Source organism: Chiloscyllium plagiosum, unplaced genomic scaffold (genome assembly GCF_037043375.1).
Source record: "Chiloscyllium plagiosum isolate Xiang-an unplaced genomic scaffold, Cpla_swu_hap1 HiC_scaffold_3, whole genome shotgun sequence".
In the NCBI taxonomy this organism is placed as follows: domain Eukaryota; kingdom Metazoa; phylum Chordata; class Chondrichthyes; order Orectolobiformes; family Hemiscylliidae; genus Chiloscyllium; species Chiloscyllium plagiosum.
Window position 1 is genome coordinate 158527247 of NW_028270141.1, and position 19494 is coordinate 158546740.

Here is a 19494-nt window from a genome sequence, read left to right on the forward strand (position 1 = left end):
TCTTGCAGGATACTGGGTAGGAAGAGGTGTAGTCCAGGTGGTTATGGAAGTCTGTGGGTTTATAGTAAACATCCATCTGGACACTGTCACCGGAGATGAAAATGGAGATGTCAAGAAGGGTGAGGGAGGGAGATGCCTGAGATGGACCAAGTGAATATGAGGGTGGGGTGGAAGTTGTGGGCGAAGTGAATGAACTGCTCCAGTTCAGCCTGGGTACAGGACACTGGACCAATGCAGTCATCAATGTAATGGTGGAAGAGTTGGGGCACAGTGCCTGTATAGGGACTGAAGAAGGACTGTTCGACATAGCCAATAAAGAGGCAGGTGTAGCTGGGGCCCATGACCATCCTCTTGATTTGGAGGAAATGGGAGTAATTAAAGGAAGAGTTGTTGAAGGTGAGGACTAGTTCAGCACCACATCCTACCTCCCCCTTGCCCACGACCCATCAGGGCACAATCACCCACACTGTCCTTGCTCTCATTGCCTCCAGTGATCTCCCCTCTACTGCCTCTAAACTCATAGTCCCCCAGCCCTGCACTGCCCGGTTCTACCTGCTTCCCAAGCTCAACAAGCCCAACTACCCCGGCTGACCCATCGTCTTGGCATGTTCCTGCCCCGCCAACTCATCTCATCCTACCTCGACTCCATCTTCTCCCCCTTGGTTCAGGTACTTTCCACCTATATCACCAACCACTCTCTCCATCTCTTCAGCAACATCGAGTTCCCCAACCCCCAGCGCTTTCTCTTCCCTATTGATGTGCAGTGCTTATACACGTCCATACCCCACAAGGATGGCCTCCAGGCCCTCTGCCTCTTCCTCTCCACAGACCCATCCAGGCCCTCTCTCTCCTCCACTCTATCTATGCCTCTCATCATCTTGTACACCTCTATCAAGTTACCTCTCATCCTTCTTCACTCCAATGAGAAAAGCCCTAGCTCCCTCAACCTTTCTTCATAAGACATGCCTTCCAGTCCAGGCAGCATCCTGGTAAATCTCCTCTGCACCCTCTCTAAAGCTTCCACATCCTTCCTATAATGAGGTGACCAAAACTGAACACAATATTCCAAGTGTGGCCTTGGCACATCCTGCCAGAATACTGCTTTAGAATGCAAGCATGAGTGGGTAACTCAAATTTCTCTTGAGTGTGACCTGAAATGCTGGGAAGAAATTCTACTAGTGACTGCTTTGATGTCAGCCACAGGGAATTAATGAGGATTGCCTTTTTTGCTTTGCCTGGTGCAGTTTGCAGTGGCCAGCGAGTGGAGTTCTTGAGGAGATACAGTGTTCCTGCTGACAGCAAGGCCGGCAGAAACATCAAGGAGGTGCTGGTAACAACCATGTTGTTCAGCACTCATACTACATCAGCTCAAACCCAGACACAGATCCTCAAACAACTGGTGAAGAAAAGCAGAAATCGCCGGATTCCACCAAAGAACAAGAAGGTCAGTGATATTTCTTCACAGATGCTCACATCATTGAGGAGAAGACCCCATTCACTTCCTGAGTACATGCTATACCTCTCTCCACCCTTCAGGCTCTCTGCCTCTATTCCTTTTGCCCGAAACATCAATTTTCCTGCTCCTCGGATGCTGCCTGACCTGCTGTGCTTTTCCAGCACCAGTCTGATCTAGACTACATGCTACACCTACAAACTGACCTTTTGTGACTCAGACGTCAGAACACTTAAAACCCTTGTATGAGACAATAAAACATTTACGTTTATGTAGATGTGAAAAGCATAATAGAATTCTGCAGCCATTCTCCATTTAAGTCATACTCTTTTTTTTCATTTTTCATTGCCATAGTCACAATTTCCCACATTTTATTCCATCTGGCCCACTCAGTCGACATATCCATCTCTTCCGACGTCTTTGTCACCACATACTTTCTGACCTAAAGTAAAACGGGATGGACGTTGAAAATCTGAAACAAAAACAGAAATTGCTAGAGAAACTCAGCAAGTCTGGCAGCATCTGTGGAGAGAAAGAAATTATTTTGGTGTTTCCTGAGAATGTAGACACCACATCTTAGCTCCCCTCAACGAAATCATTGATGTGAAGTATAAGAAGTTGAGATCCCAGCAGAGAACACGGCAGGTCTCCAATCACCGCATCCTACCAAGCAGACAGAAATTCAAAGGCTGTGGTCCACATTGGCACTAACAACATAGATAGGAACAGGGATGTGGTCCTGCAATCAGAATTCAGGACCAAGGTGGAAAAATAACCAGCAGGATGTTTAAAATAGTAATCTCCAGATTATTCATGATCCCACAAGCAGATGAGTACAGATGAATACTGGAAAGATGGTGCAGGAGGGATGATCTGATGGTGCTTATTGGGAAGATCAGAACTACCTCAGCTAATGTGGGAAACAGGACAGAAAGTGAAACCAGGGTGTACAAGATGCTGGGTGAGGTGGGCAGGACTAAACTAAAAGGAATAAGTTAATAGGTGGAGTTGGAGTACAGGGAAGGTCAGGAAGTTTGATTCAGAGTTACTCTGCCTGAATGAGACTGGGGAGTTACACATCCTACTTCTGTGTGGGACTATCATGTCATGGCCATAACAGAGAACAGGTTTAAGGAATGAGAGGTCGGAGTTAAATATTCCTGGGTACAAGGTGTTCAGAAAGGATCAACAGGGTAAAGAGCAGGAGGACTGGTGTTTTTAGTTAAGGAAAGGAATGTTTCAGAATCGATTTGGCTAGAGGTCAGCAGTAAGAAGGGTGCAGTTATATTGCTTGGTCTCATCTATAGAGCAGCCCGTTGTGTGAAGATTTTAGAAGAACAAATCTACAAGGAAATTCGAGAGAGGTGCAAACAGCATAGCGTGGTGAGAAAAGAGTATTTTAATTACCTGTATAGCAACTTGTATACTGGGAATATAAAGGGCAGCAAAATTCCTGGATTGTGTTCAGGAACATTTCCGACAGCAATATGTGTCAGATTGTGGTTATCAATTGTCAGTTTGATTCCAGTGTGTAACTGTACTGGGACAGCATGGCTAGGGGAGCAGCACATTCTGGAGCACAAGTCTTCAATACTATTGCCAGAATGTTGTCAGGGCCCATAGCCTTTTCAGTATCTAGTGTCTTTACCTGTTTCTTTTTATCACGTGGAGTGAATTGATTTGGAGCTGAAGATTGGCATTGGTGATAACTGGGGATCACTGGAGAAGGCGGAGATGGATCATCCACTCTGCACTTCTAGCTGAAGATTGAGGTTAAAGCTTCAGCTTTATCTTTTGTGCTGATGTGCTATGCTCCTCCATCATTGAGGATGGGGATATTCGTGGAGTTTCCTCCTTCAGTGAGCTGTTTAATTATCCACCATCATTCCCAACTGGATGCAGCAGGACTGCAGAGCTTAGATCTGATCTGTTGGTTTTGGGATCGCTTAGCTCTGTCAATCATTTGCTGTTGATGCTGTTTGGCATGCATGTCATCCTGTTTGGTAGCTTCGCCAGGTTGAAACCACATTTTCAGGTCTGCCTGGTGCTGCTCCTGGCATGCCCTCCTGCACTCTCCATTGAACCAGGGTTGATCCCCTGGTTGGATGGTAATGGTTGAGTGGGGCACATGGCTGGGCCATGAGGTTACAGATTGTGCTGGAGTACAGTTCTGCTGTTGTTGGTGGCCACAGTGCCTCATGGATGTCCAGCTTTGGGTTTCTAGATCTGTTCAAAATCCATCCCTGTCCGGGTGGTGTTAGTGCCATCAAATGGAGGGTATTCTTAATGTAAGGACAGGACTTTGTCTCCATCACAAGGACTATGTGTGGCCATTCCTACCGAGACTGCCATGGATTGATACGTTACATGAGGTCAAGCCAATTTTCCCCTTCACTTGGTTCCTCATCATCTGCTACAAGCCCAGCCTAGCAGCAATGTCCTTTAGGACCCGACCAGCTTGATCAGGAGTGCTACTGGCAAGCCACTGTTGGTGATAGCCCATTGAAATCCCCCATCCCAGCATACACTCTGTGTTCAGTTACATGATTATTATACACCATCGCTGCTGATTTACTCCCTATGTGCCTGTTAGATATCTCCCTTTGCATTTTCCTTCAGTCCTGAATACTCCAAGATATCCATCTTCTCTGGGAATGTAGTTCCTACATTTCACTCTAAAGGGAACAAGTTGAGCCCTTATTTTCCCCAGTTCCACTTTGAATAATCCCCACCTCCACTGTTTTACTGTAGAATTATTCTCAATTAGTCAATCATGACCCGATCTTCCCTTATCTTCATAAAATCAGCCTTCCACTAATCCAAAACCCTGCCCTGTCTTTCCAGAATACTCACCCACTACCACCTCTGGTTACGACCCACAATTGGTCCAGCATTGACCATCCCTGATAGGAATTCATACTAATCGAATAAAAGCAAAACACTGCAGATTCTGGGAATGAAAAATAAAAGTAGAAACTTCTGTGTACCAATATGACCCAAATATCTGTACGTATTTACTGCGTTTCCAGGCAATGTGTACTTCACTGTGCACCCAGTCAATGTGTATATCACAGTGTTCCCAGTCAGTTTGTATATTACAGTGTTCCCAGTCAGTGTGTATATCACTGTGTTCCCAGTCAATGTGTATATCACAGTGTTCCCAGCCAGTGTATATAACACTGTGCTCCCAGTCCATGTGTATATCACTGTGTTCCCAGTCAGTGTGTATATCACTGTGTTCCCAGTCAATGTGTATATCACAGTGTTCCCAGCCAGTGTATATAACACTGTGCTCCCAGTCCATGTGTATATCACTGTGCTCCCAGTCAATGTGTATGTCACTGTGCTCCCAGTCAATGTGTATGTCACTGTGTTCCCAGTCAATGTGTATCACAGTGTTCCCAGTCAGTGTGTATATCACTGTGCTCCCAGTCAATGTGTATGTCACTGTGTTCCCGGTCAATGTGTATATCACAGTGTTCCCAGTGTATATATTACAGTGTTCCCAGTAGTGTGTATATCACTGTGTTTTCAGTCAGTGTGTATGTCACTGTGCTCCCAGTCCATGTGTATATCCATGTTCCCAGTAAATGTGTATAATACAGTGTTCCCAGTCCATGTGTATATCACTGTGTTTCCAGTCAGTGTGTATGTCACTGTGCTCCCAGTCCATGTGTATATCAGTGTTCCCAGTAAATGTGTATAATACAGTGTTCCCAGTCCATGTGTATATCACTACACTCCCAGTCAATGTGTATATCACTGTGTTCCCAGTCAATGTGTATATCACAGTGTTCCCAGTCAGTGTGTATATCACTGTGCTCCCAGTCAATGTGTATGTCACTGTGCTCCCAGTCAATGTGTATATCACAGTGTTCCCAGTCAGTGTGTATATCACTGTGCTCCCAGTCAATGTGTATGTCACTGTGCTCCCAGTCAATGTGTATATCACAGTGTTCCCAGTCAGTGTGTATATCACTACACTCCCAGTCAATGTGTATATCACAGTGTTCCCAGTCAATGTGTATATCACTGTGTTCCCAGTCAGTGTGTATATCACTGTCCTCACAGTCAATGTGCATATCACTGTTTTCCCAGTCAATGTGTATATCACAGTGTTCCCAGTCAATGTGTATATCACTGTTTTCCCAGTCAATGTGTATATCACCGTGTTCCCAGTCCAGTGTGTATATCACTGTCCTCACAGTCAATGTGCATATCACTGTGTTCCCCATCAATGTGTATATCACCATGTTCGCAGTTCATGTGTATGTCACTGTGTTGCCAGTCCACGTATATACCACTGTGCTCCCAGTCAATGTGTATATCACAGTGTTCCCAGTCAATGTGTATATCACTGTGCTCCCTGTCAATGTGTACATCACTGTGTTCCCGGTCAATGTGTATATCAGTGTTCCCAGTGTATATATCACAGTGTTCCCAGTAGTGTGTATATCACTGTGTTCCCAGTCAATGTGTATGTCACTGTGCTCCCAGTGTGTATATCACAATGTTCCCAGTAGTGTGTATATCACTGTGTTTTCAGTCAGTGTGTATGTCACTGTGCTCCCAGTCCTTGTGTATATCAGTGTTCCCAGGAAATGTGTATAATAGTGTTCCCAGTCAATGTCTATATCACTACGCTCCCAGTCAATGTGTATATCACTGTGTTCCCAGTCCTTGTGTACATCACCTTGTTCCCAGTCCATATGTATATCACTGTGCACCCAGTCAGTGTGTATATCACTGTGTTCCCAGTAAATATATATATCACTGTGTTCCCCATCAATGTGTATATCACCATGTTCGCAGTTCACGTGTATGTCACTCTGTTGCCAGTCTACGTGTATATCACTGTGCTCCCAGTCCACGTGTATATCACTGTGTTCCCAGTTCATGTGTCTGTCACTGTGCTCCCAGTCCATATGTATATCACAGTCTTCCCAGTCAATGTGTATATCACTGTGTTTCCAGTCCATGTGGATATCACAGTCTTCCCAGTCAACGTGTATATCACAGTGTTCCCAGTCCATGTGTATATCACAGTCTACCCAGTCAATGTGTATATCACAAATTTCCCAGTCAATGTGTATATCACTGTGTTTCCAGTCCATGTGTATAGAACATAGAACATCGAACATAGAACAATACAGCACAGAACAGGCCCTTCGGCCCACGATGTTATGCAGAACATTTGTCCTAGCATAAGCACCTATCCATGTACCTATCCAATTGCCGCTTAAAGGTCACCAATGATTCTGACTCTGCCACTCCCACAGGCAGCGCATTCCATGCCCCCACCACTCTCTGGGTAAAGAACCTACCCCTGACATCCCCCCTATACCTTCCACCCTTCACCTTAAATTTATGTCTCCCTGTAACACTCTGTTGTACCCGGGGAAAAAGTCTCTGACTCTCTTCTCTATCTATTCCCCTGATCATCTTATAAACCTCTATCAAGTCACCCCTCATCCTTCGCCGTTCCAATGAGAAAAGATCTAGCACTCTCAACCTATCCTCGTACGACCAATTCTCCATTCCAGGCAACATCCTGGTAAATCTCCTCTGCACCCTCTCCAAAACTTCCACATCTTTCCTAAAATGAGGCGACCAGAACTGCACACAGTACTCCAAATGTGACCTTACCAAGATCCTGTACAGCTGCAACATCACCTCACGAGTCTTGAATTCAGTCCCTCTGCTAATGAATGCTAATACACCATAGGCCTTCTTACAAGCTCTATCCACCTGAGTGGCAACTTTCAAAGAGCTATGAACATAGACCCCAAGATCCCTCTGCTCCTCCACCTCACTAAGAACCCTACCGTTAACCCTATATTCCGCATTCTTATTTGTCCTTCCAAAATGGACAACCTCACACTTGACAGGGTTGAACTCCATCTGCCACTCCTCAGCCCAGCTCTGCATCATATCTAAGTCCCTTTGCAGCAGACAACAGCCCTCCTATGTCACTGTGTTCCCCATCAATGTGTATATCACTGTGCTACCTGTCGATCTCCCTTTCCATCTATCCACTCCACCCTCCTCTCTGACCTATCACCTCCATCCCCACACACACTCACCTATTGTACTCCATGCTACTTTCTCCCCACCCACACCCTCCTTTCATTTGTCTCTCCACCCTGCAGGCACTCTGCCTCTATTCCTGATGAAGGGCTTTTGCCCGAAACGTCGATTTTCTTGCTCCTCGGATTCTGCCAGAACTGCTGTGCTTTTCCAGCACCATTCTAATCCAAAATCTGGTTTCCAGCCTCTGCAGTCATTGTTTTTACCTAGTTGATTTTAACGCTACTGCGAACCCTCTTGCAAGGATGCCTGCCTTGAAGAAGTTTTCCCCCTCTCTCTCCAAGAATCTCAGGGAGTCCCTCTCCCACTGCAACTCCCAGGTCATTTTCACTGTCCTGAAACTCTTCAACCATGTCCTGAAACAAACTCGCTATCACAGCCACATTTGCCTGCCTCTGTAACCAACTCATCCCACACGGACTCCAGACCACCTTTAAACCAGCAGAGTTCGGACCCGAACAGGACAAACAGTACAGACTACAGATTCAAAAACACCAGCAACAGTTCTCTTTCAAGATCCTCCGCTCCACGCTTGCAGCAATGCGCCGGCACCTAACCTCTCTACAGTCAGCCCTGCCTCAGCTGAGGGCCACACTCTCTCAGAATTGCAAAGGACCTACTCTGTCCTACATCCTCAGGGGAATTCATACTCTCAACAAACAGTATTTCAACTCCATCTGAAACATCAAAAACTGTAAGTACAACAAACTTTTATCTACCCACCCCCGTAACCAGCGCTCCTCAAACATTCCAGAAGATTTCCCCGGCCTCTGGAACTGTTCGGACACCATTAGCCATGCGGCTGGTGCAGCTACCATCCCCACGGTGATCGATGACATCACTTCCGCTCCCATCATGGCCGCTTCAATGGCCACTTCCGCCCCTCACAATTCCTCATGCACCACACGTGACATCACTTCCGCCCCTCACATCATCACTGATGTCACACGCTTAGTGACTTCTGCCACTCCTACTGCCATGTTTGCCACCACTTCTATCCCCACCAACGCCACTCACCTGTATTCTGCTGACATGCACCTGCCCCCCCCCCCCCCCACAGATCCCACTGTCACCATTCCTGGCCCCCAGAACCCTGAGGGGAACACCACACCTGCTCATGACTCCACCCACATTCCCCCACCACCACCACACCCACTCCCAGCACTCTAGTTACAGGCTCTGCCCCCACTCACAGCTCCACACCTACACCAAATCCCAGCTCCCAGCCCTGCTGAGTTTTCACCATCTCCCCCCCAGACCTCCCCCTCACTGAGGACGAACGATCAGTCCTCAGCAAAGGACTCACCTTCATCCCCCTCCATCCACGCATCAATTAATTTAATACACGCCGTGACATCGAACACTTCTTCCGCCGTTTCCGTCTCCGAGTTTACTTTCACAATCAGGACTCCCGCCCACCTTCCGAGGACCCCTTCGCCCACCTCCAACACACTGCATCCACCTGGATACCCCGCGCTGGCCTATTACCCGCCCTCAACCTCTTCATTTCCAACTGCCGCCGGGACATTAACCGCCTCAACCTGTCTACCCCCTCCCCCACTCCAACCTCTCACCCTCACAACGCGCAGCCCTCCAATCACTCTGCTCCAATCCCAACCTCCCCATCAAGCCAGCAGATAAAGGGGGCGCAGTGGTGGTCTGGCGCACTGACCTCTACACCGCTGAAGCCAGACGCCAACTCGAGGACACCTCTTCCTACTGCCCCCTTGACCATGACCCCACCCCCCATCACCAAACCATCATCTCCCTGACCATACAGAACCTCATCACCTCAGGAGATCTCCCACCCACAACTTCCAACCTCATAGTCCGGGAACCCCGCACTGCCCGGTTCTACCTCCTTCCCAAGATCCACAAGCCTGACCACCCTGGCCGACCCATTGTCTCAACATGCTCCTGCCCCACTGAACTCATCTCTACCTACCTCGAAACTGTCCTATCCCCCCTAGTCCAGGAACTCCCCACATACGTTCGAGACACCACCCATGCCCTCCACCTCCTCCAAGACTTCCGTTTCCCCGGCCTCCAACATCTCATCTTCACCATGGATATCCAATCCCTCTACACCTCCATCCGCCATGACCAGGGCCTCCAAGCCCTCCATTTCTTCCTCTCCCGACGTCCCCAACAGTACCCCTCCACCGACACTCTCATTCATTTGGCTGAACTGGTCCTCACCCTTAACAATTTCTCCTTCGAATCCTCCCACTTCCTCCAGACCAAAGGGGTAGCCATGGGTACAGGTATGGGTCCCAGCTATGCCTGTCTCTTTGTCGGCTACGTAGAGCAGTTGATCTTCCGTAATTACACCGGCACCACTCCCCACCTCTTCCTCCGCTACATTGATGACTGCATTGGCGTCACCTAGTGCTCCCGCGAGGAGTTTGAGCAATTCATCACCTTCACCAACACACGGTGTGGGCGGCACGGTGGCACAGTGCCTCACAGTGCCAGAGACCCGGGTTCAACTCCCGCCTCAGGCAACTCTCTGTGTGGAGTTTGCACATTCTCCCCGTGTCTGCGTGGGTTTCCTTCGGGTGCTCCGGTTTCCTCCCACAATCCAAAGATGTGCAGGTTAGGTGAATTGGCCATGCTAAATTGCCCGTAGTGTTAGGTGAAGGGGTAAATGTAGGAGTATGGGTCTGGGTGGTATACGCTTCAGCGGGTCGGTGTGGACTTGTTGGGCCGAAGGGCCTATTTCCACATTGTAAGTAATCTAATCTAATCTAATTCCACCCTGACCTTAAATTTACCTGGACCATCTCTGTCACCTCCCTCCCCTTCCTGGGCCTCTCCATCTTCATTAATGATGACCGACTTGACATTTTTTACAAATCCACCGACTTCCACAGCTACCTGGATTACACCTCTTCCCACCCTATTCCCATCCTGTATTCCCAATTCCTCCGCCTGGGAGGACCAGTTCCACCACAGAACACACCAGATGGCCTCCTTCTTTAGAGACCGCAATTTCCCTTCCCTCGTGGTTAAAGATGCCTCCAATGCATCTCATCCACATCCCGCACTTCTGCCCTCAACCCCACCCCTCCAACCGTAACAAGGACAGAACGCCCCTGGTGCTCACCTTCCACCCTACCAACCTTCGCATAAACCAAATCATCCACTGACATTTCCGCCACCTCCAAAAAGACCCCACCACCAGGGATATATTTCCCTCCCCACCCCTTTCCGCCTTCCGCAAAGACCATTCCCTCCGTGACTACCTGGTCAGGTCCACGCCACCCTACGACCCACCCTCCCATCCTGGCACTCTCCCCTGCCACCGCAGGAATTGCAAAACCTGCGCCCACACCTCCTCCCTCACCTCTATCCAAGGCCCTAAAGGAGTCTTACACATCCATCAAAGTTTTACCTGAACATCCACCAATATCATTTATTGTATCCGTTGCTCCCAATGCGATCTCCTCTACATTGGAGAGATTGGACGCCTCCTAGCAGAGCGCTTTAGGGAACATCTCTGGGACACCCTCACCAATCAACCACACCGCCCCGTGGCCCATCATTTCAACTCCCCCTCCCACTCTGCCGAGGACATGGAGGTCCCTCACCACCCGAAGCCTGGAGGAAGAACGCCTCATCTTCCGCCTCGGAACACTTCAACGCCAGGGCATCAATGTGGACTTCACCAGTTTCCTCATTTTCCCTTCCCCTACCTCATCCCAGCTCCAACCTTCCAGGTCGGCACTGTCCCCATGACTTGTCTACCTGCCTATCTTCCATGCCACCTATCCACTCCACCCTCCTCTCTGACCTATCACCTTCATCCTACCCCCATCCACCTATTGTACTTTTTGCAAGGTTTGTGAAGGTTTGTAGCTCAGGTTGAGGTTTAGGGTGTAGATTTGCTCACTGAGCTGTAGGTTTGATATCCAGACGTTTTATTACCTGGCTAGGTAACATCATCAGTGGCGACCTCCAAGTGAAGCGAAGCTGTTGTCTCCTGCTTTCGATTTATATCTTTCTCCTGGATGGGGTTCCTGGGGTTTGTGGGGATGTCATTTCCTGTTCGTTTTCTGAGGGATTGATAGATGGTATCTAGATCTATGTGTTTATTTATGGCGTTGTGGTTGGAGTGCCAGGCCTCTAGGAATTCTCTGGCATGTCTTTGCTTAGCCTGTCCCAGGATAGATGTGTTGTCCCAGTCGAAATGGTGTTTTTTTTCATCCGTGTGTAGGGCTACGAGGGAGAGAGAGTCGTGTGTTCTTGTGGCTAGCTGGTGTTCGTGTATCCTGGTGGCTAACTTTCTTCCTGTTTGTCCTACGTAGTGTTTGTGGCAGTCCTTGCATGGAATTTTGTAGATGACATTGGTTTTGTCCGTGGGTTGTACTGGGTCTTTTAAGTTTGTTAGTTTTTGTTTGAGAGTGTTGGTGGGTTTGTGTGCTACTAGGATTCCAAGGTGTCTTAGTAGTCTGGCTGTCATTTTTGAGACTTCTTTGATGTATGTCATCACATAACGAAACAAGATAGAAGAGACATTTAACATCATCAACAACACCCTCACAGGCATAAAGTTCACCGAGGGGGAAGAAACCGACAACAAACTCGCATTCCTGGACGTCACAGTCGAAAGAAAGGACAACGGAGAACTACAAACCTGCGTATACAGAAAACCGACGAACACTGACCAAATACATAACTACACCAGCAACCATCCCAACACACACAAACAAAGCTGTATCAGAACACTATTCCAATGAGCCACCACACACTGCAGCACAGACGAACTTCGGAAAACACAGGAGAACCGTCTATACAACGTATTCAAGAAGAACGGATACTCAAAAAATACAGTCCACAGATTCCTCAGGAACAAACCACAACAAGCAGACCAAACACAGCCAGAAACCCTAACCACCTTACCATACATCAAAGAAGTCTCAAAAATGACAGCCAGACTACTAAGACCTCTCGGAATCCTAGTAGCACACAAACCCACCACAACGCCATAAATAAACACATAGATCTAGATGCCATCTATCAATCCCTCAGAAAACGAACAGGAAATGACATCACCACAAACCCCAGGAACCCCATCCAGGACAAAAATATAAATAGAAAGCAGGAGACAACAGCTTCGCTTCACTTGGAGGTCGCCACTGATGATGTTACCTAGCCAGGTAATGAAACGCCTGGATATCAAACCTACAGCTCAGCGAGCAGACCTACACCCTACACCTATTGCACTCTTTGCTACCCTCCCCCACCCTCCTCTGTAACCTATCACCTCCATCCCCACCCCCATTCGCCTATTGTACTCTATGCTACTTTCTCCCCAACCCCACCCTCCTCTCCTTTATCTCTCCACCCTGCAGGCACTCTGCCTCTATTCCTGTTGAGGGGCTTTTGCCAGAAATGTTGATTTTCCTGCCCCTCGGATGCTGCCTGAACTGTTGTGCTTTTCCAGCATCACTCTAATCCACAATCTGGTTACCAGCATCTGCAGTCATTGTTTTTACCTTGTTTATCACTGTGCTCCCAGTCAATGTGTATATCACTGTCTTCCCAGTCCATGTGTATATCACAGTGTTCCCAGTCAATGTGTATATCACAGTGTTCTAGTCAATGTGTATATCACTGTATTCCCTGTCAATGTGTATGTCACTGTGTTCCTAGTCAATGTGTATATCACTGTGCTCCCAATCGATGTGTATATCACTGTGTTCTCAGTCCATGTGTATATCACTGTGCTCCCAGTCAATGTGTATATCACTGTGTTCCCAGTCCATGAGTGTAGCTCTGTGTTCCCAGTCAGTGTGTATATCACTGTGTTCCCAGTCAATGTGTATATCACTGTGTTCCCAGTCAATGTGCATATCACTGTGTTCCCAGTCAATGTGTATAACACTGTGTTCCCAGTCCATGAGTGTAGCTCTGTGTTCCCAGTCAGTGTGTATATCACTGTGTTCCCAGTCAATGTGTTTATCACTGTGTTCCTAGTCAATGTGTATATCACTGTGCTCCCAATCGATGTGTATATCACTGTGTTCTCAGTCCATGTGTATATCACTGTGCTCCCAGTCAATGTGTATATCACTGTGTTCCCAGTCCATGAGTGTAGCTCTGTGTTCCCAGTCAGTGTGTATATCACTGTGTTCCCAGTCAATGTGTATATCTCTGTGTTCCCAGTCAGTGTGTATATCACTGTGTTCCCAGTCAATGTGCATATCACTGCGTTCCCAGTCAATGTGTATATCACTGTGTTCCCAGTCAATGTGCATATCACTGTGTTCCCAGTCAATGTGTATAACACTGTGTTCCCAGTCCATGAGTGTAGCTCTGTGTTCCCAGTCAGTGTGTATATCACTGTGTTCCCAGTCAATGTGTTTATCACTGTGCTCCCAGTCAATGTTCATATCACTGCGTTCCCAGTCAATTTGTATATCATTGTGTTCCCAGTCCATGTGTATATCACTGTGTTCCCAGTCAATGTGTATATCACTGTGTTCCCAGTCAATGTGCATATCACTGCGTTCCCAGTCAATGTGTTTATCACTGTGCTCCCAGTCCATGTGTATATCACTGTGTTCCCAGTCCATGTGTATATCACTGTGTTCCCAGTCAATGTGCATATCACTGTGTTCCCAGTCAATGTGTATAACACTGTGTTCCCAGTCCATGAGTGTAGCTCTGTGTTCCCAGTCAGTGTGTATATCACTGTGTTCCCAGTCAATGTGTATATCACTGTGTTCCCAGTCAATGTGCATGTCACTGCGTTCCCAGTCAATGTGTTTATCACTGTGCTCCCAGTCCATGTGTATATCACTGTGATCCCAGTCAATGTGTATATCACTGTGTTCCCAGTCCATGAGTGTAGCTCTGTGTTCCCAGTCAGTGTGTATATCACTGTCTTCCCAGTCCATGTGTATATCACTGTGTTCCCAGTCAATGTGCATATCACTGTGTTCCCAGTCAATGTGTATAACACTGTGTTCCCAGTCCATGAGTGTAGCTCTGTGTTCCCAGTCAGTGTGTATATCACTGTGCTCCCAGTCAATGTGCATATCACTGCGTTCCCAGTCAATGTGTATATCACTGTGTTCCCAGTCAATTTGTATATCATTGTGTTCCCAGTCCATGTGTTTATCACTGTGTTCCCAGTCCATGTGTATATCACTGTGTTCCCTGTCCATGTGTATATCACTGTGTTCCCAGCCCATGTGTATATCACTGTGTTCCCAGTCAATGTGCATATCACTGCGTTCCCAGTCAATGTGTTTATCATTGTGCTCCCAGTCCATGTGTATATCACTGTGTTCCCAGTCAATGTGCATATCACTGTGTTCCCAGTCAATGTGTATAACACTGTGTTCCCAGTCAATGTGTATAACACTGTGTTCCCAGTCAATGTGTATATCACTGTGTTCCCAGTCAATGTGCATATCACTGCGTTCCCAGTCAATGTGTTTATCACTGTGCTCCCAGTCCATGTGTATATCACTGTGATCCCAGTCAATGTGTATATCACTGTGTTCCCAGTGATCGACGTTTCGGGCATGTGGTGGGCGGCATGGTGGCACAGTGGTTAGCACTGCTGCCTCACAGCGCCAGAGACCCGGGTTCAAGTCCCACTTCAGGCGACTGCATGGAGTTTGCACATTCTCCCTGTGTCTGCGTGGGTTTCCTCCGGGTGCTCCGGTTTCCTCCCACAGTCCAAAGATGTGCAGGTCAGGTGAATTGGCCATGCTAAATTGTCCGTAGTGTTAGGTAAGGAGTAAATGTAGAGGTATGGGTGGTTTGCCCTTCGGCGGGTTTGTGTGGACTTGTTGGGCCGAAGTGCCTGTTTCCACACTGTAACTAATCTAATCTAATCTAATCTAATCTAATCTAATCTAATCTAATCTAATCTAATCTAATCTAATACATTATCACTGTTACTAGTCCATGTGTATATCACTGTGCTCCCAGTCCATGTGTATATCACTGTGCTCCCAGTCAGTGTGTATATCACTGTGTTCCCCATCAATGTGTGTATATCACTGTGCTCCCATCCATGTGTATATCACTGTGTTCCCAGTCAATGTGTATATCACAGTGTTCCTAGTCAATGTGTATATCACTGTGCTCCCAATCAATGTGTATATCACTGTGTTCCCAGTCAATGTGTATATCTCTGTGTTCCCAGTCAGTGTGTTTATCTCTGTGTTCCCAGTCAATGTGTATATCACTGTGTTCGCAGTCAATGTGTTTATCTCTGTTTTCCCAGTCAGTGTGTATATCACTGTGTTCCCAGTCAATGTGTATATCACAGTTTTCCTAGTCAATGTGTATATCACTGTGCTCCCAGTCAATGTGTATATCACTGTGTTCCCAGTCAATGTGTATATCTCTGTGTTCCCAGTCAATGTGTATATCTCTGTGTTCCCAGTCAATGTGTATATCTCTGTGTTCCCAGTCAATGTGTATATCTCTGTGTTCCCAGTCAGTGTGTATATCTCTGTGTTCCCAGTCAATGTGTATATCTCTGTGTTCCCAGTCAGTGTTTATATCACTGTGTTTCCAGTCCATGTGTGTATCACAGTGTTCCCAGTCAGTGTGTATATCACTGTGTTCCCAGTCAATGTGTATATCACTGTGTTCCCAGTCAGTGTGTATATCACTGTGTTTCCAGTCCATGCGTGTATCACAGTGTTCCCAGTCAGTGTGTATATCACTGTGTTCCCAGTCAATGTGTATATCACTGTGTTCCCAGTCCATGAGTGTAGCTCTGTGTTCCCAGTCCATGTGTATATCACTGTGTTCCCAGTCAATATGTATATCTCTGTGTTCCCAGTCAATGTGTATATCTCTGTGTTCTCAGTCAGTGTGTATATCACTGTGTTTCCAGTCCATGTGTATATCACTGTGCACCCAGTCAATGTGTATATCTCTGTGTTCCCAGTCAATGTGTATATCTCTGTGTTCCCAGTCAGTGTGTATATCACTGTGTTTCCAGTCCATGCGTGTATCACAGTGTTCCCAGTCAGTGTGTATATCACTGTGTTCCCAGTCAATGTGTATATCACTGTGTTCCCAGTCCATGAGTGTAGCTCTGTGTTCCCAGTCAGTGTGTATATCACTGTGCTCCCAGTCAATGTGCATATCACTGCGTTCCCAGTCAATGTGTATATCACTGTGTTCCCAGTCCGTGTGTTTATCACTGTGCTCCCAGTCCATGTGGATATCACTGTGATCCCAGTCAATGTGTATATCACTGTGCTTCCAGTCAATGTGTATGTCACTGTGCTCCCAGTCAATGTGTATATCACTGTGTTCCCAGTCCATGTGTGTATCACCGTGCTCCCAGTCAATGTGTATGTCACTGTGTTCCCATTCCATGTGTATATCACAGTGTTCCCAGTCCATGTGTATATCACCGTGCTCCCAGTCCATGTGTATATCACTGTGTTCCCAGTCCATGTGTGTATCGCCGTGCTCCCAGTCAATGTGTATATCACCGTGTTCCCAGTCCATGTCTGTGTCACCGTGCTCCCAGTCAATGTGTATGTCACTGTGTTCCCATTCCATGTGTATATCACAGTGTTCCCAGTCCATGTGTATATCACTGTGTTCCCAGTCCATGTGTGTATCGCCGTGTTCCCAGTCCATGTGTATATCACAGTGTTCCCAGTCCATGTCTGTGTCACCGTGCTCCCAGTCAATGTGTATATCACTGTGTTCCCAGTCCATGTGTATATCACTGTGTTCCCAGTCCATGTGTATATCACTGTGTTCCCATTCCATGTGTATATCACAGTGTTCCCAGTCCATGTGTATATCACCGTGCTCCCACTCCATGTGTATATCACTGTGTTCCCAGTCCATGTGTGTATCGCCGCGTTCCCAGTCAATGTGTATATCACTGTGTTCCCAGTCCGTGTGTTTATCACTGTGCTCCCAGTCCATGTGGATATCACTGTGATCCCAGTCAATGTGTATATCACTGTGCTTCCAGTCAATGTGTATGTCACTGTGCTCCCAGTCAATGTGTATATCACTGTGTTCCCAGTCCATGTGTGTATCACCGTGCTCCCAGTCAATGTGTATGTCACTGTGTTCCCATTCCATGTGTATATCACAGTGTTCCCAGTCTATGTGTATATCACCGTGCTCCCAGTCCATGTGTATATCACTGTGTTCCCAGTCCATGTGTGTATCGCCGTGCTCCCAGTCAATGTGTATATCACCGTGTTCCCAGTCCATGTCTGTGTCACCGTGCTCCCAGTCAATGTGTATGTCACTGTGTTCCCATTCCATGTGTATATCACAGTGTTCCCAGTCCATGTGTATATCACCGTGGTCCCAGTCCATGTGTATATCACTGTGTTCCCAGTCCATGTGTGTATCGCCGTGTTCCCAGTCCATGTGTATATCACAGTGTTCCCAGTCCATGTGTATATCACCGTGTTCCCAGTTCATGTGTATATCACCGTGCTCCCAGTCAATGTGTATATCACTGTGTTCCCAGTCCATGTCTGTGTCACCGTGCTCCCAGTCAATGTGTATATCACTGTGTTCCCAGTCCATGTGTATATCACTGTGTTCCCAGTCCATGTGTATATCACCGTGTTCCCAGTTCATGTGTATATCACCGTGCTCCCAGTCAATGTGTATATCACTGTGTTCCCAGCCCATGTGAACATCACCGTGCTCCCAGTCAATGTGTATATCACTGTCTTCCCAGTCCATGTGTATATCACCGTGTTCCCAGTCAATGTGTATATCACTGTGTTCCCAGTCCATGTGTATATCACCGTGTTCCCAGTCCATGTGTATATCACCGTGTTCCCAGCCCATGTGTGTATCACCGTGCTCCCAGTCAATGTGTATGTCACTGTGTTCCCAGTCAATGTGTATATCACAGTGTTCCCAGTCCATGTGTATATCACCGTATTCCCAGTCCATGTGTGTATCACCGTGGTCCCAGTCAATGTGTATATCACTGTGTTCCCAGTCAATGTGTATATCACAATGTTCCCAGTCCATGTGTATATCACCGTGGTCCCAGTCCATGTGTATATCACAGTGTTCCCAGTCCATGTGTGTGTCACCGTGTTCCCAGTCCATGTGTATATCACTGTGTTCCCAGCCCATGTGTGTATCACCGTGCTCCCAGTCAATGTGTATATCACCGTGGTCCCAGTCCATGTGTATATCACCGTGTTCCCAGTCCATGTGTATATCACTGTGTTCCCAGTCCATGTGTATATCACAGTGTTCCCAGTCCATGTGTGTATCACCGTGGTCCCAGTCCATGTGTATATCACAGTGTTCCCAGTCCATGTGTATATCACCGTGTTCCCAGTCCATTTGTATATCACTGTGTTCCCAGCCCATGTGTATATCACCGTGTTCCCAGTCCATGTGTATATCACTGTGTTCCCAGCCCATGTGAACATCCCTGTGCTCCCAGTCAATGTGTATATCACTGTGTTCCCAGTCCATGTGTATATCACTGTGTTCTCAGTCCATGTGTATATTACCGTGTTCCCAGTCCATGTGAATATCACCGTGTTCCCAGTCCATGTATATATCACCGTGTTCCCAGTCCATGTGTATATCACTGTGTTCCCAGTCCATGTGTATATCACCGTGTTCCCAGTCCATGTGTATATCACTGTGTTCCCAGTCCATGTCTATATCACTGTGCTCCCCGTCAGTGTGTTCCTTCCACCCTGTAGTGTTTGGTTTGTGTCTGACAGGTGATTGTGTTTCTGGATGACCTGAACATGCCAGCTATTGAACAATACGGAGCACAGCCTCCACTCGAACTGATCCGCCAATTCCTGGATCTCGGAGGTTTCTTCGATATTAAGAAGCTCAAATGGTTGGTATGTCCCATCCTTTGTTGTTATGATTATTTGGTTTGTAACCCTCTTGTACAGTGGAGTTATTTATGGGTTGGAACAATATAATGGGACTGCTGCCTCTGTTGG

At 47.2% G+C, this 19494-nt stretch overlaps 1 protein-coding gene across 1 annotated transcript in view; it reads left to right on the forward strand.

Moving 5' to 3' along the window:
* The window catches only part of LOC122540190 (dynein axonemal heavy chain 6-like), a 1075999-nt gene that overhangs the window by 379155 nt on the left and 677350 nt on the right, over positions 1–19494 (forward strand). Inside the window, exons 41-42 of the mRNA XM_087984706.1 lie at positions 1245–1444; positions 19261–19389. Coding sequence (XP_087840832.1) covers positions 1245–1444; positions 19261–19389 — 329 coding nt within the window. The remainder of the gene's footprint in view (positions 1–1244; positions 1445–19260; positions 19390–19494) is intronic.